We start from the raw sequence: 23,797 nt of genomic DNA on the forward strand, positions 1-23,797 counted from the left end.
TTTGGGCGTCCGATGCAACTTTGTGGTTTCCAGGCAGTGGGACTCGGGCCCTTCCCCGACGGAGATGGTTCGAAATCCCGCTCTGGCAACAGTCGGCTCGGGCAGGCGGCTCAGCTCCTCTGGGGCCGCCGGTCTGGGCCGCTGGCGATACGAAAATCTCAAGCTGCAACAGGGCACACGTTCACAGCGTCGCTGAGACTCACTTGAGCTTCGGGTGTGAACGATCACAGGGCACTCCTCATGAAGGCTCAGGCTGCACGAAGCACACGCACACAGCGTTGTTGAGACTCACTTGAGTTTCGGGTGCATGATAACAGGGCAATCCTCACAAAGGTCTCTGGCTGCAAGAAGCACACGCACACCACGTCACTGAGACTCAGTTGGACTCAGGGTGCACGATAACAGGGCAATCCTTACGAAGGTCTCAGGCTGCAAGAAGCACACAGCGTCGCAGAGACTCACTTGGACTCCAGGTGCACACGATCACAGGACAATCCTCATGAAGGGCTCAGGCTGCAAAAAGCATATGCACACAGTGTCGCTGATACTCGCTTGGACTCCAGGTGCCCACGATCACAGGGTAATTCTTCAGAGGGTCTCAGGCTGCAAAAAGCACATGCACATAGTGCCGCTGAGACTCTCCTGGACACTTTTGTGTCCCTGATTTTCCGCAACAGGGAGCCAGCTCTCCTCGGACCATTGGGGATAAGTTACTTCAGGACACAGCAAACAGCAAACCCTTTCAAGCAGGGGGACACAGCACACAGCAAAGTCCCTTAGCCTCTACTCGGTTAAAACAGCAAACTGCAGGCCTACCCCAGAACCCACAGCAAGGTTCAGTCCTTTCCTTCAGTCTCTTCAGTTGTTTCTTCCTTGGCAGAGGTTCCTCATTACCATGAAGTTGGTTGAATCCTTTTCAGTCTTGATCAATCCAATTCTAATGTTCGGGGGCTACAGCTCTAATAGTTATACCCCTAAATGTCTTTGAAGTCTTTATGTTCAGGGGACACTGATCCCCTTTTTAACCAGTTCTGGGTGTCTCCCTACCAGTGACACCTTCTTCCCTTGATTAATGGGAGTCTGGATTTTCAATCACTCTGCAGGAGATGGGACCATTGTTTTATGGCACCAACCCAGGCCCCTTCACCTCCAGGGGTTACTCCTCCCCCTACACTCCTGATGCAGGTCAGCCTGTTGCTATCTCACCTCCTCCCCTGGGTCAATACATTCCCCTGATCCTATCACTTTCTAATCCATAACCAGGCAGAGACACACAGAAATGTTAGAGCACAAAAACCCAGCCACTTCTAAAAGAGTGGTTTCTAAACATACAATGCAAAAACCACCTTGATAAAAAGGTATTGCATTGTGAGTTCAGGCACACTAAACTTCACCTCTCCATCTTAAGCCTTTGGGATGGTAGGCTGGAAAACATATTACACAGTCTCCCCATTCTGTCCTATGGGCAAGATGGCCTTTCAACAGTGAAACACGAAATGGAGAGCATTTCACTTTCTGATAGATACATCTGCCGTGTGGATTCCTCACCTTGTGAATATCCCCTTGCGTCAGCAACATTCGGAAATTCTTTTTGTAGCTTCGCGTCGACGTGGACGCGGACGTCACAGAGACACGGCTCCGCTCGCGACTCCGCTGACGTCACCGACGCCTATAATAGACCCACGCCGGCGTGATGACATCAGTTCCCTTTTTTCCGCGTCGTCGATGCTAACGGTTTTCAGGGATCGTACTGTAGCTTTACAGTAACTTTGTGACTATTAACCTGTTATTCTGTTTAACTTTATATTCTTCGAGATGTCGTCGAAGAAGACTGGTTTTAAGGCTTGCGGCAAATGTGGCAAGACTATGTCTATCACTGATCCTCATGATTGCTGTGTCTGGTGTTTAAGCTCCGACCATGACGTCGAGGACTGTCCTTGCTGCAAGAAGATGACTTCGAAGGCGCTAATAGAAAGAGAGGCGAAGCTCCTTGGGGCCAAGCTTAAGAGTAAGAAGGATAAGAAATCTTCGAAGTCTCGAACTCGTCGTTCGAGGTCGAGGATCGAGGTCGCGCTCGGAGTCGTCTTCAGCTCACGCTTCGAAGTCTTCGAGGAAGAAGCACAAGAAGAGGAGCCATGAGTCACGTCATCACTCCGGAAAAGACTCTGGTTCGAGACCGAAGTCCCAGGTCAAGCTTCTGAGTAAAGAGGTGGTGGTTTCGGAGTCGGAGCATGTCTCTGTTGGTGAGGCTTCACATCCAGGTTCACCTGAATTACAGGAGCAGGTCCATTCTCCAGTTCCATCCAATCCTTCTGGTCAGGACGATGAAGGTGAGGAGCAGGGGGCTGGTGAAGTCGAGGTTCCGGTGCCTGCGGGTTCGTCGACCCGGTTCCAGGACTCGTTGAAGAGGTCGACGTCGTCTCGACTCCGCCTCCTCAGGAACGACCCAGAGAACCATATCCTGAGTTTCCAGCTCCAGGTCAGGATCCATCTCAGTTCTTGAACGCCATGTTTGGTGTCTATTCTAGGGCAATGTTCCCGTCTGGTGCACCTGTTGGTCCCACGGGTCCTAAGGCTTTCAACTTGGGTGTTCCCCAGGCTTACGCCCCTGCGCCCTTCATGCCTTTTATGCCGGCTATACCACCGCATTGGCATTTTCCGACACCTCCGGTGTCGTCGACGCCGAAGCGCTCGACGCCAACTCCGTCGACGCCTGTCACATCGACGCCGATGCCTACAACTCCGAGGCAGGATTCTGTCCGACCTCGTGCTGAGAAGCCTCGTCCGACGTTGGGTTCGACGCCGGCTCCGGCGCCGTCGGAGTCGATTCCGAACCCGTTGGCTTCGGCTGTGAAGGAAAGGTCTCGGAGAAGGGCTCAGAGACTTCTGGAAGAGGAAAGGTTCTATGTTCGGATACTGAAGAAGGGGAGTTACGGGATTCTGAGGATCCTTTTGAAGATTTGTGTGAGGCCAGTGGGCTTGAACTGTCACCTGAGTGGGAGTTGGCTTCAGTTTCAAATGTGCCATCAAAGGATGTGGTGCCTTATCACACTGTTATTAAAAAAGCAGCGAGTCTGTTGAATATTACTCTTCCTACTGCTGACTTTAAGCCTAACATCTTGACTGAGGTTCTTCATTCTCCCTCGTCAGTAGTTGAGCCTGTGTTAACATTCAACGAGGCCTTGACTGAGCCCATCTATGAAGTTTGGAAGAAGCCTTTGTCTGCTCCTGCAGTTTCAAGAACAGTTGCGAGGAGATAGAGTGGCACCTGAGGACTATGCGTTTTTATCAATTCATCCCTTGCCTGAGAGTTTGGTGGTGCAGGCTGCTTGCTCTAAGAAATCTGCTGGAGCTTTCCCACAGGTTCCTGGGGACAAATAATCCAGAAAGCAAGATCAGGGTGCCAGGAAGGTCTTCTCGTCAGCGAGTATGGCGTTAAAGTCAACCAACGCTACATGCCTGATGGGGAGGTATTTCCATGCCTTGATGGATTCTGTCAAGCAGCTAGTTCCGAAAATTCCTGAAGATGACCGGAAGGATTTTCAGGAGGTGATTTCAGACACTCAAGCAGCTGCGAGACAGGTGATTCAGAGTGGCCTGGACACTGCTGATTCGGTGGCAAGGGTCATGGGTTCATCTGTGGCCACCAGGAGGGCTGCGTGGCTTAAGTCATCGGAGTTCTCTGCAGAAGTCCAGTTTGCTTTGTTGGACTTGCCTTTTGATGGCTCAGGATTGTTTGGCAAGAAGGCTGATGCTGCCTTGGAACGTTTTAAGGACAGTAGGGCCACTGCAAAATCCTTGGGTCTTCAGTCCAGAGGAACTACTGGTAAACGCTTCAGAGGGTTCGGAAGATCTTCCTTTCGCTCTTACAGACCTTCCCAGCAGCAGCCTCAGCAGCAACAGAATACGCTGTACAAGTCGTATAGGGGCAGACAAAGATCCCGCCCTAGAGGTCGTCAATCCTCCTCCTCCTCTCCTTCCCAACCCCCAGCCAACGCAGCAAAGCAGCCCTAGATCCGGCATTCCGGATCATGTGGGCCCAGTGGGGGGTCGGCTTACTCATTTCCTACAATATTGGGAATTAATTACATCGGATCTTTGGGTTCTCAATCTTGTAGGGAATGGGTATGCACTTCCTTTCCAGGAATTCCCTCCCAATTACCCTCCTTGCCAGGGTTATTGTTCGGAGGACCACCTGCTTCGCCTGCAGGAAGAAGTCCTGGCTCTTTTCAAAAAAGGTACGATAGAGGTGGTTCCAGAGCAGGAGAGGGGTCAGGGGTGCTACTCCCGGTATTTCCTGATCCCCAAGAAAGATGGCAGGCCTCGGCCAATCCTGGATCTCAGGATCTTGAACTTTTACCTGAAACAGGAAAAGTTCAAGATGCTCACTCTTGCGCAGGTTCTTCAAGCGCTGCTGGAAGAAGACTGGATGGTGTCGATCGACTTGCAGGATGCGTATTTTCATATTCCCATCCTGAAGTCGCACAGAAAGTATCTCCGTTTTACGGTTGGGTCACAACACTACCAGTTTGTGGTCCTTCCGTTTGGACTTACTACTGCGCCTCGAGTCTTCACCAAGGTGATGGCAGTGGTGGCAGCTCATCTCAGAAGATCGGGGATACATGTGTTTCCGTATCTAGACGACTGGCTGATCAAAGCGGAGTCGCCGGAGAAGGTGCTCGATCATCTGCAAGAGACAACTCAGTTGTTGCACAGGTTGGGTTTTTCGATAAATGTACCCAAGTCTCACCTGGTGCCCTCACAGCGCAACCTGTTCATAGGTGCGGTACTGGACACTACTGTATGTCGCGCATTCCCTCCCCCTCAAAGGATTCGCAACATACAGGAGATGATTCCCTTGTTTTACAATGGAGCGGTTGTTCCAGTCCTGAAGGTCCTTCGCCTGCTCGGTCTGATGGCTTCATGCATCCTGTTGGTCAACCATGCACGCTGGCACATGAGGGCGCTCCAGTGGTGCCTCCGCAGGCAGTGGTATCAGCACAACGGAGATCTCAGGGAGTCAGTGAAGATCTCCGGAGAAACTGCAGCAGATCTGTCTTGGTGGAGTGTGGAAGGCAATCTGTCTCAAGGGAAGCCTTTTCAGATTCCTCCGTCGGTGGCCACAGTGATAACGGATGCATCCACCCTTGGGTGGGGTGCTCATCTGGGGGACCTGGAGGTCAAAGGTCTTTGGTCTCCAGAGGAAAGGTTTCTTCACATCAACCTTTTGGAATTGCGGGCAATACGTCTGGCACTCAAGGCCTTCCTCCCTTCCCTTCGCGGGCGGTCAGCTCAAGTCCTGACGGACAACACGACCGCGATGTGGTACATCAACAAACAGGGAGGAGTAGGGTCGCAGTGTCTCTGCAGAGAGGCTCTGCGTCTCTGGTCCCGGGTTCAGGACCATAAGATTTGTCTAATGGCAAATCATCTGGCCGGAGTTCAGAACGTTCGTGTAGACAGTCTCAGTCGGCAGTTCTCTGCCGATCACGAGTGGAGGCTCCATTCAGAGGTAGTTCTCGACATCTTTCGGATGTGGGGGACTCCTCGGGTGGACCTGTTCGCCACTCACGAGAATGCTCACTGCCTGTCATTCTGCAGCCTCCAGTTTCCGATGCAGGGAGCCTTGGGGGATCCGTTTCAGTTGAGTTGGAGCTCGCAACTCCTTTACGCGTTTCCTCCCATACCCTTGATTCCTCGGGTTCTGAGGAAAATTCGCCAAGACCGGGCCCGAGTCATATTGATTGCCCCAGATTGGCCAAGAAGGGTGTGGTACTCAGACCTTCTCCACCTCTCCTCTCACCCGCCGCTCCGTCTCCCTCGCAGGGCAGATCTCCTCTCTCAGATGGGGGGCAGGTTCTACACCCCCACCTCCAGACCTTACACCTTCATGCCTGGAGATTGAACGGGGCAACCTGATTTCTTTTTCTCTCCCTCACGATGTGGTGGATGTCATTTTGTCAGCCAGGCGTGACTCCACTAAGTCCATCTATTCTTATAGGTGGTCTAAGTTTGCTGTTTGGTGCAGGGAGAATTCCATTGACCCTTTGAGGGCCCATTTATCTGATGTTCTCCAGTTTGCCCTTTCCCTAGCACAGCAGGGGCTTGCTGTTGCCACGGTGAAGGGTTATCTGTCAGCGCTGTCGGCGTTTATCTGTTTGCCTGACCAGCCTTCTCTGTTTAAATCTCCTATAGTTTTGAGGTTTTTGAAGGTCCTCACTAATAAGTTCCCTCCTATCCCTTTTATTGTGTCTCAGTGGGATTTGAATCTTGTTCTGACATTTTTAATGGGTGCTCCTTTTGAGCCTCTTCATAAATGTCCCATGAGGCTCCTGACTTTCAAAACTGTTTTCCTCGTTGCAATAACCTCGGCGAGGAGGGTTAGTGAGCTTCAAGCTCTTAGTTCAAAGCCCCCATTCCTGTCCATTCATGCTGATCGAATGGTTCTTAGGACCAGGGCTGCTTTTCTGCCGAAGGTGGTGACTCCTTTCCACCTTGGTCAATCCGTTACCCTTCCTTCCTTTTATCCTCCCCCTCACCCTTCCAAGGAGGAGGAGAGATTACACCGTCTTGACCCCAAGAGGGCGGTGTCTTTTTATTTGGACAGAACTAGAGACTGTCGCATGGATGACCAGCTCTTTATTGGCTTTGCTGGCTGCAAGAAGGGAAGAGCGGTCCATAAGTGGACTTTGTCGAGATGGATCGTCCTCTGCATTAAGATCTGCTACTCTTTGGCTAGTAAGGAACCACCAGAGGGCATTAGGGCTCATTCAATTAGGGCTAAGTCTTCGACCTCTGCATTAGCTAGAGGTGTGCCTGTAGAGGATATGTGTAGGGCCGCAACTTGGTCTTCCCTCCACACTTTCGCGAAGCACTACTGCTTGGATACCGAAGTGAGGAGGGACGGTCATTTTGCGCGCTCTGTCCTTCAGGATTTCCTGGTCTAGAAGAGTGGACACCCTCCTCCGGGAGTGGGGACTGCTGTGGGACTCTATTCACAAGGTGAGGAATCCACACGGCAGATGTATCTATCAGAAGAACAAGTTACTTACCTTCGGTAACGCTTTTTCTGGTAGATATAATATCTGCCTGTGGATTCCTCACTGACCCACCCACCTCCCCGTTGTCCACTCTTCTTTGCCAGAGTATCTTTTATGGATTGTTTTATTGTAAAATGTTTTATTGCATTTATTTCACACTGTGTGTGTTACTTTGATTTCTATATTGTGTATATTGTGTACATTTCTACTGTCATCGGTCCGTCCGTGTGCCTCGAGGGCACGGAAAAAAGGGCGGAACTGATGTCATCACGCCGGCGTGGGTCTATTATAGGCGTCGGTGACGTCAGCGGAGTCGCGAGCGGAGCCGTGTCTCTGTGACCTCCGCGTCCACGTCGGCGCGAAGCTACAAAAAGAATTTCCGAATGTTGCTGACGCAAGGGGATATTCACAAGGTGAGGAATCCACAGGCAGATATTGTATCTACCAGAAAAAGCGTTACCGAAGGTAAGTAACTTGTTCATCAGGACAAGGCACACACCTCAGTACTTGTCCTACCTTTCACAGGGGTACCTTGGACCTAACATAGGAGTGTCTGAAGTGCATTGACGGGGAAGGTAAAGGCCTGGCTAGTGGGTGCACTTGTCAGGACAACATGGCAGTTTAACAAACTGTGGTCAGGCACTGCAGTGGCGGGCCTAAGTTCTCTCTTTAAGGCTACTTGTGTGGGTGGCACAATTAGTGCTGCAGGCCCAATAGTAGCATTTGCATTACCAGCCCTGGCACGCAGAGTGCACTTAACTAGGGACTTTACTGGTAAGGCAAACATACCAATCATGGACAACCAATAACCATTACACTTTACACAGGGAGCACTTGCACTTTGACACTGATCAGCAGTGGCAAAGTGCCCAAAGCATCTAAGTTGGTCAAACGAAATCCATCACAGCATTAAAAATAGAGGAGGTAGAGGCAAAAAGTGAGGGGTAAACACACCAAGAAATGCCAGGTCTAACATCCATGCTTGGGTATCAGATGCAATCTATACATACATTGATAATTGGATTACATTCTAACTACTATAAAATGTATCACTTGTTTTTTCTTTTAACAGGAAATTTGTGTGGGAATATTAGGCAATATGGTGTGTTTTCCAGAGTCTTGCGCATCTGTAAGCAAAAATGATGATCTTGGGTAAGTGTGGACCAGCCTTTTGATTACTGTAACTTTTTGTTAAGCACAATTGTAAGGAAATGCTCTTTTTGCCTGTTCACCTCCACCTTTTTGGACTGATACAGCTGGTTTTTCGAATCTTGAGAGTGCACTGAAGCCAGCTAACCAGTCCTCCATGCCAGGGTTCTGACCCTATACAAATGTACATGTCGAATTGGATACCCCCATTTGGTAAGGTCTGACTTACATATAACTACCCTGTTTGTGACAAAGTACAAAATTCCTCTCAGCCACTGTAGACTGGAAAGGCAGTGTTTTACACTGCCAGTTCGACTTTGCCATTAACACAAATGGCAAAGTCAGTCCCATTCCTTAACAATATATGTAAGTTTCCCCAAAGCAAGGCCTATAGGCCCTTAATAGCAGGGAGCTGTATTTTGTTAAGTAAGACATATTTTTCATATGTCTTCACAGTACCACATCAAATTTGGTGTTTTGCTGTGGATAAAGTTATCTTATGTTGCCACGACTCCTCTGACCTAGTCTGACCATTCTATGGTTGAATTTCGGATTAACAACCACAAGGCTCACCCCGCTCCCAAATGCTATCCAAATAAAAGCTATAGAATGTGGAATTTAATTACACCAGCTCACTTTGAAGGTGCATTTGCCCACCTTATCAAACGGAAAAAGATAAGGTGAGAAACACCTAGCCTCCTTCAACGCTAGCCTATTTGCTACTTTAGATAGCTTAGCACCTCTGAAACAATGCCCTACAATCGCAAAACGACACCAGGCCCCTTGGTACTCGATCTCCCTGCGACTAGAAAAAGGCTCATGTAAAAAAATCGAACGCTATAGGCGCCGCTCTCAAAACCCTTCAGCTAAAGAAAAATTCAAGGAGGCTCTAATTCATTACCTCAATCTAAAAAATGCGAGGAAGACCCATATCTCAGCTTCTCTCGAACAAGCTGGGAGCTCTCAGAAATGCCTCTATCTGATTCTAAAAACCTTCACCAATCCTTTGGCCTGCGACACAGCATCAGTACCATCCCAAACGCTGTGCGATAACATTGCTAGTCATTTCACACAGAAAATAGACATGATCTATAACAAAATCACTTCTACTATAAATCCCCAACCTAAATTAGGAATTGATCTCCTACACATCCCACCGGTAACCAGTTGATTGGGAAACTTTCCACTACTCACAATAGAATATACTTTATTCAGTTAGGAAAACAAATAATAAAAGCCCATAATACATAGATTCACAATATATAAAACACCAGAAATATTTTTTTTAATGCATGTATTTGCGGCATCAAACTATACTTTGAAAAAAAGTAGTCACTGCAAAACACTGAGTTCTTAAGATACTGAATGAAAATTAGGGAAGATCTACGGAGTCTAAAATGATAGGCTTTAACGATTGGAAAAAAGATATAACCTGGAATATTTGACTTGAAATTTACAGAAAAAGGTAAAAAGTGTTAAGGTTTGATGGATAATATCACCTCAAAGACAAATAGGGAACAGTCCCCCTCACCAAACTGGCCCAGTGGAAAGTATAGCAGTCTACGTAAAGAACCTGTTCTGAACCTCAACAGTAGAGACCTCTGCCACGGACTAGTGGTGTACCATAACTAAGGTACGAGAACTACAATAGTCTGTAAGAGAATATTCTACTTGTTTGTAGGCTTATCAGTTTCCCTTATATCTCTTTTAAAATGCCTGCCAAAGAAAAAGGTGTGCTTCAATCAGGATTTGTCGGACTTGATCAAACTGTTTGAGTTAGTTAAAAGGGATGGCCTACCCAATTGAGAAAAACAAGATTTGATGTAAGAAAACAATGGAATATTTACCCCAGATCACAGCTAAGACTATCCTTAAGCATCAGCTGCTTAAAGAATAACAAGGGTATGTTCCATATAGTCAGCCAGAGCATCAAGGGTGAACGTTTTATGAAAAGTCCTCAATATAGGTGACCAAGTTCCTCATGACATACAAAATGAGGGCAGCATGGGGGTTGGGATAAAAGTCTGTAACAAAAACTGTTTTCTTCAATTTGAACAGCATTTATGTTGGCATAAACTCAAACATTCTATGCTGTAGGTGGCAAAAGAGACATATTGTATTTTATCAATTTCAAGAAAAATACTATCTGCTTACCCCCAACACAGGAATCAAGTTAAAAAGATCACAAATTGATTGAGTACATTTATTTAAGAAGCCAGGTATATAAATTCGAATGTCAGAGGCCTAATGAGTCAAAGGGAACTCCAGAGCTGTAAAGCTGGTCACTTGAGTTAGCCTAGTGGAATTAATATATATTGTCTCTTTGGGTCACATGCCATGATATTGGAACATGTCTAATTGGTATCCATATCTAAGTGTCTCATGAATTCTGCAAAATCCTGCAATAAGTGTGACAGGCTTCTAGGTGTACACACCGCATCATTGGCATAAATAAGTGTTGGAATCTGTAGGTTGCTGATCTGCGTTACATCCTGTCCGCAAGTGATCAGGTGGTGACTCAGATCATTAATATAAAGCATAAATATAATCAGCGCTCAAATACATCCCTGACAAGCCCCTCTTTGAGGCCGGAATGATCTGTACATTCACCATTCGCTCCAAATCTAACCTTAGCAATTGGGTTCAGATGAAAGGAAGACAAAAAAGTTGACGGGGTGGGGGTGGGGGGGAAGGGGTCCATACGTTTATTAATTAATATGGACCATAAATTAGACCTGTTAACATGATCGAAAGCACTAGATGGGTCCATCAACGCCAGGTTCAGTAGTAGTAGGCAGTGGCTGGTGATAAAATATATGAAGTTGTGAGATTTAGACACAGCTCCACAATAACAAGGTACTCACTGACATCGTACTGACAGATACTTAAGCTGTTAGGAACGTTTACCCATTTTCTAATCTGGTTTAAAATACCTCTCCCTGGCTGTAGAATCGATTAGGGAGATTTGGTTGTTAACATGGAGGGGAAATCGTTTTTCACCTTCTTGAAAATAGGTACTTTCAGTGAAGAAAACTAGAAGTGAAGTAGGGATGAAAGGTACAATCATTTACAAATATTGACCAGCAAATCTGCCCCTATGTCATTCTTACACTTTAGTAGGTTAATCGGGACTCCATCCGGCTTAGGGGCTTTATTCGAGGGACAGTCCTGAAGGGCTGTCATTGCTTCATCCAGGTCTATCTGTAGAATGGTACTTAAATCTCCAGAAACTACATGGTTTGCATTTGGACCCTCACTTAAGCCAAGACACTAAACGTTTGAAAAATGAGCAAACCAGTGATGTCATATTGCTGTTGCTATTTCTTAAGTGGCTAAACTTAAGAAACAATAATTTGGACGTTTTCAATTTAGTGACTTCCATTATGGCCTCAAGGTTCCGGACCTGATTTCATTCTTTCTGTGCTTTAAGGTTGTACATTTAGTGAGCCCTGCAACTCCTCACTAACTTCCTGTTCATCAGTTTAGTACCTAAAACATCCCTCAAGTTACGGTTGGCCAAGGAGCAAGTAGAATCAAATAATTTGGGGTTCTGGGTGTCAGGGATTGGGAAAGGCTTTGTAAGCAGTTTTCTTACCATTACACAAATCTCAATAAAAGACTCAATTACTGCACCACTCTCCCCTTCAGGTGTCAGACTGGTTGCGAAAGCCGCAAAATTATCCTTAATTAATTTTCTGAGAGGTTTGGAGGGCTAGATAATTTCCACACCAAGCGCATATTGCTATCTTTAGTGCACATGTGGGTACTAGAGCCAGGATAAAGAACAGGCTGTTATAAAGGAAGATTAATAGACAGAGTGAGACGGTTGTGGTCTCTGAAATACGTTAGCTGTTGTGCAATTTGAGAATGAGCTAGCGAGGGATCTAGACAAATGTAATTAATAATGGTTGAGTGCCCACGACCAAAATAGGTAGGAACAACAGGGCTTTGGGTAGAATATTGTTTACGGATGTTTATAAAGTCTCTCTACAAGATAAAATTCACAAGGTGTGTCCCTCTAAGATTAGTGTATGAAAGATTGTAATGTAAGACTCTATCATTCCTATTGTCTTGATCTAATATATGTATGTCTATAATAACATTGAAGTCACTGCATAAAATTACATTAGTACTATGAAGCTCTACCTATGCAACTTGATAACATATCTACTGCTTCAAACAGCCTCCTGTAGTTAGCATCATTGGAGTAAGAAAACTCAACAGGGGATAGAAGTTGGCCTAACGGCTACGGTGGTCGATTCGGGTCATGTTTGCGCTATATAAACCTCTGTTAAAAATAAATTTTACATAATTTAAAAATGTTGCTACATTTTACAACTAATGCCTGTAACACGTTGCTATCTACAAGAACTGGAGTAACCTTAAAATGTCATTATAACTTGAGCCAAATTGATAGCCTTCCTTTTGCTTTCCCCGAGATGGATGGTGAGCTGCAATAGAGTAGCAACTGTATCCATTGCGCGGAATCTCAGATACATCCCAGATCCCCTGCAGCAACATAATACCATAAGTCTCTATAAAAGAAGACCAAACTCTATACTCAACCCTAGCAGTGAATCCTGCAACGTTCCAACTCACCACCCTTAATTAATTAAAATTAGGGGAGGAAAAACCTCCATTGATGGGCTGTCTTAGAATTTGGGACAACTGCTCTGCTGGAGCTATTTTGATTGGTAGGCCGACGTTGTTGGTCAACATCTGTGGCACCTTGCAGTGATAGAAACCTGCTCTGCAGTGGAATGACACTATCAGGCATGGAAACTGATGGACAATTAAAGATCAAAGGCACTTTGGGATGTTAAAGTTAATGACAATGGTGTCCCTGCACCACTTTTTTTAGATAGATCAACCCACAAAAACTATTTTATCAAAAAGGGCTGGGCTAAAATCCAGATGTTTGGTAAGCAAGTGGAAGACCTTATTCATAAATTAAATAGTATTTTTAGATGCCCCCTCAACCAGCGAGGGAGTATTGGCTAGGATGATCTTATATAGTGGCAAGCCTCTGGGGCAAGACTTATTCTAGGTAGCCGCTGGGGCATGATTCTACTTTTAGATGAGACAGTAGGTGAGAAATCCCTTCTAGTACCCAAATGTGTGGTAAAAAAAATAAGTGCGCGGCATTGTTTTCAATACTATTAGGTGCAAATGAAATAGGTATATCTGAAAGAAAGAGGTTAGTATTAGATTCCTTACCTTGGAATATCCCCAGGCGTCAGACTGGATCCGGAAAATTTTGCGTAGCAGTACCCCTGCGCGTCAGTAGGCGTCGTCTGCGGCTCCGCGTCCGTCATCTGCGTCGTTGGCGCCGGGATGCCGTAGTCGGAGTACTTAGACGCCGCCCTCGTGCGCTGACGTCAGTTCTTCTTTTTTCAGCGCCAGCAAGCACAGGTCCGTAGAAAGTGGTACCCTTTAGTCACTTTTTTACTAAACTTTTTCCATCCTTTTTGGATCCATTTCGAGTCTACAACTCCATCGGTGCCGGTAGGGATGCCCGGGTTCAAGCCCTGTGCCGACTGCAACTGACTGATGTGGGTTACCAACCCCCATCGCCGGTGCCTACATTGCCTGGGGCCCGACCACGATGACAAGCCGTGCGCCGACTGTCGGGCCTTGACGTCGAAGGCTAGGCGGGAGTGGTCCCGTAAGCGCCTCGAGCTCCGGCAGTCGGCCCCGCGCCGCTCTAGGTCCCGGTCCGGAAGGAGGTCGAGGGACCGGTTGCGGGGCCGGAGTCATCACAGCTCGGCGAGTCGACACCACTCGTCGGGTTCCAAGTCCTCAGGTAAGAGGCAGAAGAAGTCAAAGAGGCGACATCGCTCTTCTAACTCCCCCCGAAGGCTCGCACGATGCGGTCGGGGGTTCGTGTGACACCGCCCTCGCGGCTCCGCCGGAGCCGCAGGCGTCGCGGCCTGCTCCATACCCGCCGGTCCTTGGGCAGAACACAACGCCGGAGGAGATCGATGCCTTCCTCATGGTCATGAGGTCGCTCTCTCCTCCGTCTGGTTCCGTGGCGCCTTCGGGCAAAGCGGCCCCGACTGGGAGCCCAAGCGGGCCAGGTGCTTCGGCCCCGGCGCCGTCGGGTGCTTCGGCCCCGGCGCCGTTGGCGACTTCGGTCCCGACGCCGCAAGGTCCCACTGGATCCGGTTCCTTATCCGGGTCGCCGCTGGTCGACCGTTCGACCCCGCCGGCGTCGGCCCCTAGGGTGTCATCCCCGGCGTCGTCCCCGCACGACACCGCCCCTGGTCTACCCCTTGGTCCGGATTCGGCATCGGAGTGGCGTCGCTCGACGCCGCATTCCGCGCCAGCCAAAGCAGAGTACTTCAAGGATCTGGGTCCATCCTTTACACCTGAATTTCAGGACATGGACGACGAGGGGGGATGGGGGGGGTGTCTGAGGACCCCCTGGCACTTCAGGACTGGACACAGGAAGTAGGGGAAGCCAGTGGCCTGGATACCTCCCCAGACACAGGTTTTGTATCCCCTCCTACCGTGGCTACGGAGGAGGGGGCTGCTTATAATGTGGTGCTGATGAGGGCAGCCAAGGCCTTGGCTCTTGAGCTCCCCGTCGCAACAGTGAGGTCTAACATCCTCACAGAGGTCCTTAAACTGCAGGTAAGCTCTACTGCCGCTTAATGAGGCTCTCACGGATGTCCTGTTGGGCACTTGGTCCAGGCCCACTACAGGTCCCCCTGTAGATAGGAACGTCACTAGGCGCCACCGCCCAGCCCCAGGCGACCCTGGTTTCTTGTCCACCCACCCCACCCCCGAGAGCCTGGTTAACCAGGCCTCTACTTTCCAATCCGCATTCCCGACGGCACCACCAGATCGGGAATCCAAGAGGTATGAACAGTTTGGAAAGAAGATGTTCTCCCTTAGTTTGGGGTTGCGGTCGGTCAACACTGCATGCCTCTTGGGCCGTTACACCCACTCTTTGTGGGATACGGTTGCTGCTGTGCTGCCGGAGTGCCCGGATGGAGCCCGGGCGAAACTTGCTCAAGCCCTCGCGGAGGGAAGAAACGCAGCTCGGTACTCTATACGATGTGGACTGGATACCACGGACTTGCTAGGAAGAGCAATTTCCACGTCTGTGGGGTTTGCCGCCACGCATTGGCTGAGGTCCCCCAACTTTTTGGCCGATGTCCAAAACACCCTTATGGGCATGCCGTTTGATGGCAGCCACCTATTTGATGGCAAGGCGGATCATGCGCTGGAACGCTTCAAGGACTCCAGGGCTACGTCCAAGTCCTTGGGCCTGTCGGCTCCGCACCCGCAATCTTCAGCCCAGTGCTCCTTTCGTGGCCACGGAAGGGGTGCTCCCACACGTCCTGCCAGCCACAGGCCGCAGACTAACATTCAGCGCGGTGGCGGACGTGGTTACCGTCGCGGCGGTAACAGGGGACAATGGCGCGGCCAGTCCACATCCACCCCCGCAGCATCCGCCTCAAAGCTTTCCTAGTCCAAGCTTTCAGGCCCATTGAATGCCAGTGGGGGGCAGGGTTCGCCATCACCTCCTCCACTGGTGCACCATCACATCGGACAGGTGGGTGCTGCAAATCGTCCGAAGGGGCTACTCCTTCCCCTTCGAGGCGGCCCCTCCAGCCATGCTACTGCAGTACCACCGCGTGTCGGGGGATCACTTGCAACTTCTGCAAGAGAAAATTTCGGCCCTCTTGGCCAAGCGGGGCATTGAGCGCATTCCTGGGCCAGAAGTAGGACGTGGTTGTTACTCCCACTACTTCCTGGTTCCCAAGAAGGGCAAAGGGGGCCTACACTCTATCTTGGACCTGAGAAACGTCAACGGCTTCCTCCGGAGGAGAAGTTCACGATGCTGACTTTGGCTCAGGTCTTAGCTGCCCTGGATCCGGGAGACTGGATGGTAGCGTTGGACTTGCAGGATGCATATTTTCACATCCCCGTACTGCCGGCCCACCGGCACTACCTGCGGTTCACGGTAGGCGACAAGCACTTTCAGTTTACCGTGATTCAACACCGAGGCATTCGAGGCGACACCGCCGATCGTCGTCGAGGCGACACCGCCGATCGACGTCGAGGGGCTCCTCGACGTCGGGAACATCAAGACGACGACGGCGATCGACGCCGAGGGCGGACCGCCCGACGTCGAGAGGACGACGTGAGAGGTCGCGCAAGAGGGGATCGACGTCGAGGAGTCGACGTTCGACGCCGAGGATGAGAGGGTCGACGTCGAGGGGACGACGTTCGACGCCGGAGTCCAGGAAGCGCCGTTCGACGCCGGAAAAGCGTCGTTCTGCGTCCAGCAGACAGCGGTCAGCGTCGAGGAGTAGGTCTCCCTCTCCCAAACGACGCAGAGGGGGCTCTAGCCCCAGGAGTCACGCCACTTCCAGTGGACGCAAGAGGAAGAGGTCGCCTGCGGATGGGGATGGATCTCCGCACCCGTCCCCTAAAGGTTCACCGGGCTCGGTGTACTCGGAAGTGTACACTCCATCTCGACCCGGGACTCCTCCTCCTCCACCCGTACCGAAGGAGGACCCTCCGCCCGTGCCACCACTTCCTACGGAGGATCCTGCTCCACCTCCGGTCCCACCGCATGGGCCCGCCCCGCGGCCGGTGGTGCCTCCGCCGAGGTCCACTTCACTGCCGTCACTGCCTGTTCCTCCCAAGGGGACCCCGAAACCGAAGCCCCGGGAGGATCCAAAGAGTCCCCGTGAGAAGCCACGGAAGACCCCTCCTCGCAAACCGAAGGAGCGCCCTAGAGCTGGCAAGTCTCGTTCTCGCTCTAGGCGCAGATCTTCCACGAGGTCGAGACACCGCCATAGGAGGCGCGAATCTCGCTCCCGCACGAGATCGTCTGGGACCAGGGACTATTCACCTACGCTGTCGGGGTCGCCGGACACCAGGGTGTCCCCGATAGATGACCTGGTTGCCTTTCAAGACGTCCTGTTGAGGGGCGCGGCGAAGCTAGGCATTACACTGACAGTGCCTACTCCGAAGACGTCCGTCATTTTCGAGACTCTACATCAGAGGCACATGTCTCGTCCCCTCCTGCCCTTGGTGCCGGGCTTGGAAGAACCGGCTATGGCGCTGTTTCTCACCCCGGCTGTGACGAGAGCGGCCCCGTCCAGACTACTGAAGAAATACCGGGCTCCCGACTCGGATCCGGCCTTCTTGAGAGCGGAGCCTCCGCCTGACTCCGTCATCGTCACGGCGGCCCGCAAGCAGCACTCCACCACCCCGACCTCCACGGTTCCCCCGGACAAGGAGTCTAGGTGGATGGACTCGGCGGGGCGTAAAATCTGTGGGACTTCCGCGACATCCATGAAAGCGGCGAGTGCCACGGCTCTGTTGGGGCGTTACGACCGCGCCCTCTGGGACTCCCTCGAGCGCTTTGCGGAGCATCTACCTCGGGAGCAGCGTGAAGACTTCATGGAGGTCCTGAGTGAGGGGATGCTGGTGGCCAACCAGATAATCAGCGCGGCTGCGGACTCTTCCCTGTTGGCTGCTCACGGGTTCTGCCACGGGATCAACCAACGGCGCCACGCCTGGCTCCGGCTGACGTCCCTGAAACCGGACGCGCAGCAGAGGGTGGCCAATCTGCCGTTTTCCGGGGAGACCCTCTTCGGGAAGCACGCAGATGATGAAATGGCCCGCATGAAGGCGGAGGCCGAAACACTGACGGCGGTGGGCCTGGAAAAGCCCAAGGAAACCAAGAAGCAGTACCGCCCGTTCCAACGGCGGTTCGGAGGGCAAGGCCGAGGCCGGGGACAGGCTTCGGGGCACTCGCAGCAGCAGCAGCCGTTCCGTAAGCCGTTCCAGAAGCGGCAGAAGGGCAGAGGAGGCCAGCAGTCGGCTTCGGCGCCCAAGGGCCAGGCAGGGCCTAGGCCCTAGGAACTTACTTCCCCCGGATCCGTTACCCACTCCGGTAGGGGGAAGCATCCAACTTTTTCTGGCAGAGTGGAGAAAAATTACTCAGGACAAGTGGGTGCTGAATATTGTTTGCAATGGATACAGTCTTCGGTTCACCTGCCCTCCTCCAGCGATTCCCCCGGTCAGCTCGCAGTTTCAGCTGCGCGAGCTTCAGGCGGAGGCGGATATCCTGTTGAGGAAAAGGGCGATAGAGGACGTACCTCTGTCTCAGAGAGGAAGAGGTCTGTACTCCCGGTTCTTTCTGGTTCGCAAGAAGGACAAGAACGAGTTCAGGCCCATTCTGGATTTGCGACAGGCAAACAAGTGGATTCGCAGAGAAAAGTTCTGCATGCTGTCGTTGCACCAGATCTACCCTCAGTTGCAACAGGGAGACTGGCTTTGCGCTATAGACCTACAGGATGCTTACTTCCATGTGCCCATTGCACACAAACACAGGAAGTTCCTGCGGTTCCAAGTCGGCACCAATCACTATCAATACACAGTACTCCCATTCGGACTGAAGTCTGCGCCGAGGACATTCTCGAAGTGCATGGCGGTGGTAGCGGCGCACCTGAGGAAGAACAAGGTGTTCGTCTACCCGTACTTGGACGATTGGCTGATCAAGGCATCCTCCTTCTCGGAAGCGCGAGCACACTTCCAGAAGACGTGCGTTCTCTTGAACAAGCTGGGGTTGCACATCAACATGGCCAAGTCTGTCCCGACTCCGGTCCAATGCATACAGTACTTGGGAGCCTCCATCGATACGCTGTCAGCAAGCGTGTCTCCTTCGGAAGAGCGACGATTATCACTCCTTCGGAAGGCTCAGGCTCTTATGACGACTCCATCTACAACAGTGAGGACGGTGTCTTCTCTACTGGGATCGATCGCCTCTTGTATCTTCCTGACGCCGCACGCACGGCTGCACATGAGACCGTTGCAGGAGTGCTTGGAGGATCAGTGGGATCAGAGGAAAGGATCTTGGGACGACAAGATTCGCCTGTCGCTGCATGCTCTTCAGTCCCTGAAGTGGTGGTGTTCGGCGGAGAATCTCCTCAGAGGGGTTCCCTTTCACAAGGACATTCCCACGCAGACTGTCGTGACGGATGCGTCTCTTCAGGGATGGGGAGCGCACTCCGGGACTCTACAGATTCAAGGCACGTGGTCACCGATGGAGGCCACGTATCACATCAATTTCCTGGAACTCAGGGCTGTTCACTTGGCGCTGAAGGCCTTTCTTCCGTCCTTCCAGACCAACTCTCTGCTTGTACAGACGGACAATACCACCACGATGTATTACCTCAACAAGCAGGGGGGCTCGAGATCGCGCACTCTGTCGCAGGAGGCGCAAGCGATCTGGCACTGGCTCCTAGCCAGAGGACTGACGATAACGGCCACCCATCTACCAGGTGTGCAGAATGTTCAGGCAGACGCACTGGGCAGACTGCTTCAGGAAAACCACGAATGGGTCATAAACGACGAAGTACTAGGAGAAGTCTTCGCAAGGTGGGGAACTCCAGACGTAGATTTGTTCGCCACCGCCGAAAACAGCAAGTGCAGAGACTTCGCCTCCAGGTACTTCCAGCAAGGGACGCTGGGGAATGCGTTATGGATCGACTGGACGAACAGCTTTCTGTACGCCTTTCCTCCCATTCCCCTGATTCCGGCGGTGCTCATCAAGCTAGCCCGGTCCAGGGCTCGGATGATACTCATCGCCCCGGAGTGGCCCAGGCAGTGGTGGTTCACGGACCTACTTCACCGGTCTCTCCTTCCTCACATCCGGTTGCCGTGCAGGCCGGACCTTCTCACGAAGTTCGGGGGACGGATGTTACACCCCAACCTCTCGTCTTTGAGTTTGGCGGCATGGCTCCTGAGATAGTGCAATATGGCCATCTGAATCTGCCCGAGGATTGCATGGACATACTGAAGGAGTCCAAGAGACCTTCCACTCGGACTTCATACGCTTACAAGTGGAAGAGGTTTTGTATCTGGTGCCAGTCTAAGAACCATGATCCTACGACCTGTAAGGAAGATGTCATCCTTCCTTACCTTTTACATTTGGCGCAGTCTGGCCTTAATGTGCATTCCATTAAGGTTCATCTGGCTGCATTGACTGCCTACAGGAAATGCCCTTCACAGACTTCCTTTTTCCAGATCCCCGTGATCAAAGATTTTCTGGAAGGATTGAAGAAAGTATTCCCTCCTGTCAGGCTTCCCTCGCCTTCATGGGAATTGAATGTGGTGCTGTCCAGATTGATGAAGGAACCTTTTGAACCTATTCATAAGGCTTCGTTGCAGCACCTGTCCTGGAAGGCGGCGTTCCTCGTGGCCATTACATCGGCCCGCAGGGTGAGTGAAATTCAGGCGTTGTGTTGTAATGAACCTTATACTGTATTTCATGCTGCTAAGGTTGTTATGCGTACTCACCCTAAATTTCTTCCCAAGGTTATTTCTGACTTTCATGTCAACCAGACTATAACTTTACCTACGTTCTTTCAGAACCCTTCATCCCCAGCGGAGAGGTCTCTCCATTCTCTGGATGTTAGGAGGGTGTTGAAATTTTATCTGGATAAAACCAAAGATATCCGTAGGTCTGACCAGTTGTTTATCAATTATGGGTCGGTCAGGACAGGTCTTGCGACCTCTAAGCAGTCCATCTCTAGGTGGATTGTGTCCTGCATACAATTGTGTTATCAGAAAGCTAATAAGACCTTAGGAGGTAAGCCTAAGGCTCATTCCACCAGGGGCAAAGCTGCCACGACGGCTCTGCTCCGTAACGTGCCGATTGCTGAAATCTGCAAGGCAGCTACTTGGAAGTCGGTTCATACCTTTGCTAAGCATTACTGCCTGGACACTGACGCCAGGGCAGACGCTCAGGTTGGACAGGCTTCGCTGCGGAATTTGTTCGCACAATAGTGGCATTATGTACTTATTCTCCACCACCGCTTAGTTGTGGGGATGGGCTTGCCATTCTATTCACTAGATTATGACTATACACAGAGATCCCCTACTACAGAAGGAGTAGTTTCTGTCCTGTAACTCCAGTTCTGTAGTAGGGGTATCTCTGTTATAGTCATAAGCGCCCTCCCTCCTCCCTGGTGGAGAATTCTTCATGTGAACAATGCTGCAGGTCTGGCGTTTTATACGCCTTCAAAAAGAACTGAAAGTAAGTTGGACCTGCTATGCATTCTGGGATACTGGGAGAAGTCTGGAAAGTTCTCTTAAAGGCACAGTATCCTATTTAAGCCACATAATGGCAGCCTATGGGGCTTGTCTGTCCCTACCTTCCTCTCTATCATTCCTGAGTCTGGGACTGGGGGAGGCAGGTTTCTCTATGGTAGAAACTGGCAGGCTGGGCTGTGTGTGGTGATTTTTGGTGGAATTTCTAGTTGAAGTACTGGACAGTGTAGCCTGTGGATATAGGTTGCATTATTTGTCTTTAAATTCTCTCTTAAGTGTCTTTGCAGTTTCTGCATGATTTTGACAACTTAAGAGATTATTTTTGATTGCCGGGGTCCACGCACATGGGTGGGACTATTCACTAGATTATGACTATAACAGAGATACCCCTACTACAGAACTGGAGTTACAGGACAGAAACTACTCCTTCTGTTGGTTTCCTCCTAAAACCAGCACAGTGTCTGACATTTTTCACCTTGCAGTTTCCTCATTAAGTTCCTTAGGAGATGCTTACAACCTTTGGAGGGACTTAAGCCTTCTTTATGTGTTTCTGCCACTATTGTTCATCTCGCTTGTCCTGAGGAAGGTCAAGTGGGACAGAGCACATGTCATCTTGATAGTCCCTTGGAGTCTGGTAGTCGAACCTGCTGAATTTGAGCACCTACCTGCAACTCCGACTACCTCTCCTGGAGGACCTCGTGTCCCAGTAGTAGGGCAACGATGTGCACCCTAATATCTGTATACTACACTCCCATATGTGGAGATTGAGCTGAACCAGTTGAGTGGTTTGGATTTGAGCTTAGAGATGGTGGCTATGATCCTTGTTGCTCTGCGCTCTTTCAACAACCCTGTCAATGCTGGTCATTGGGCTACATTAGTGGCCTGATGTGCTTGCCGACACATTGACCCTTTTCAAGTCCTTTTGTTTGCTGTCCTTTTGTTCATTTTATGCACGGCCTAGTGGTTAAGTTACTTCCCAGCACTTTTGACCTTTCTGCATTTGCTTGATCAGCTTTCCTTATTCAGTGTTGTTCGAAATGGCTTACATATATGTTTCTGCCTTCGCCTTTTTTGAATGTCACTGTATGGCCCTAATTTGTTCTTGCTTTTATGATGTGCACCCCTTTTTTGAGACAATGCACACTTGTTCTCCGAGGATATTACATCTTAAAATACTTTTCCTTATTGTGATTATTTCTGGGCATTGTGGCAGTGAGCTGCAGGTGCTTTCTTTCCATCATGTACCACCTTCTTTTTGTGGAAGTTTGGTCTTATAACTATGACATCAGTTCTTCCACAGGCAGCGTTGCCCTTCCATTTGGACAGTCCATCCTGCTCCCTGTGTTTTTTCTCTCCACCACTTCCCCTTAAGAAGGAGGAAAAGCTACACAGACAAAGGCTAGATCCTAAGTGGGCCCCTATTTTCTACATTGATGGGACTAAGGCGCACCTTATGGACAAGTAATTATGTGTTTGATTCACTGGCACAAACAAAAGAAAGGCCCTCCAAACACAGGCCTTATCACGGTGGATTGACATTTGTATCAAGCTGTGCTATTATGGCATTTTCTATGGGTGTTCTGGTGTTGGACGTCTTCCAAGCTGCTTCATGGAAGTCCGTCCACACCTGGTGCCGTTCCTTTGATTCCCAGGTTCACAGGGAGGGCCATTTTCCTGCACGGGCCTGTAGGACTCTCTTGTATAAAACCAACTCATCAAGCCAACCTCCTTTATGCTGTTACTGTTTGGTATTGATTTAAAAGGTGAGGAATCTGTGGCTAGAAGAATGTATCACAAGAACAACTTACCTTCTGTAATGCTCTTTCTGTTCTTTGGAGTGGCCTTCCTGTGATTAATAAGATCACAAATTACGTATTGCACACTGTTTATTTCCGGAATTGTCAATTGCTAGGTGTCTGAAGGTGCAGAAGGTGTGAAAGAGAAAACTGACATTAGTGTGCGAGGTTGTGTCTATGTATGACTCCATGCTGCCTGAAGTTTCCAGATCCTGCATGGCACCTGGGACATGAGGAATCTGCAGGTAGACTATCCACCCGAAGGAGGCTTACTGTAAATAAGTAGCTTGCTCATATGTTAGTTCTGAGTTATTTTATGGGAGCTAAAATAATTAAACAGTTTACTTCTAAAGGTTTTTAAAAAAGGTAAAGCTAGTTAGAGATAACAATTCTATGTTGATCTTGCCTCCTACACAGAATTTCAAACTCCCCAAAATAACTTTGTTTTTTAGAGGTTTAAGCATAATTCAAAAAGGTACTCGTGTCCTTTACACATGCGCTCCACTTTTTTAGGGATTCTTAATAACTATTTAACCCTTTTTAATAGCATATGTGTCGTTTTTTTCCTAAACATTAGACTGGTTGAACATTTTTAACTTCAGTGTTTTAAGTAATCCCAAAATGTTTTACCAAATTACATGTTTAGAAAATCTTAACACCCTTTATGAAATAATCAAAAGTTTTTATTAAGTTTAGACAAAGCCAAAAAAACAATAGTAAAAGCTGACTGAT

At 49.7% G+C, this 23,797-nt stretch overlaps 1 protein-coding gene across 2 annotated transcripts in view; it reads left to right on the top strand.

The window, feature by feature from the left end:
• SAAL1 (serum amyloid A like 1) overlaps positions 1–23,797 on the top strand; it is a 266,162-nt gene that overhangs the window by 89,261 nt on the left and 153,104 nt on the right. For both annotated transcript variants that reach the window (XM_086956068.1, XM_086956067.1), the window contains one exon: positions 8,113–8,192. In XM_086956068.1, coding sequence (XP_086812194.1) covers positions 8,113–8,192 — 80 coding nt within the window. The remainder of the gene's footprint in view (positions 1–8,112; positions 8,193–23,797) is intronic.

This window comes from Lissotriton vulgaris, chromosome 2_1 (assembly GCF_964263255.1).
Source record: "Lissotriton vulgaris chromosome 2_1, aLisVul1.2, whole genome shotgun sequence".
Classification (NCBI taxonomy): Eukaryota; Metazoa; Chordata; class Amphibia; order Caudata; family Salamandridae; genus Lissotriton; species Lissotriton vulgaris.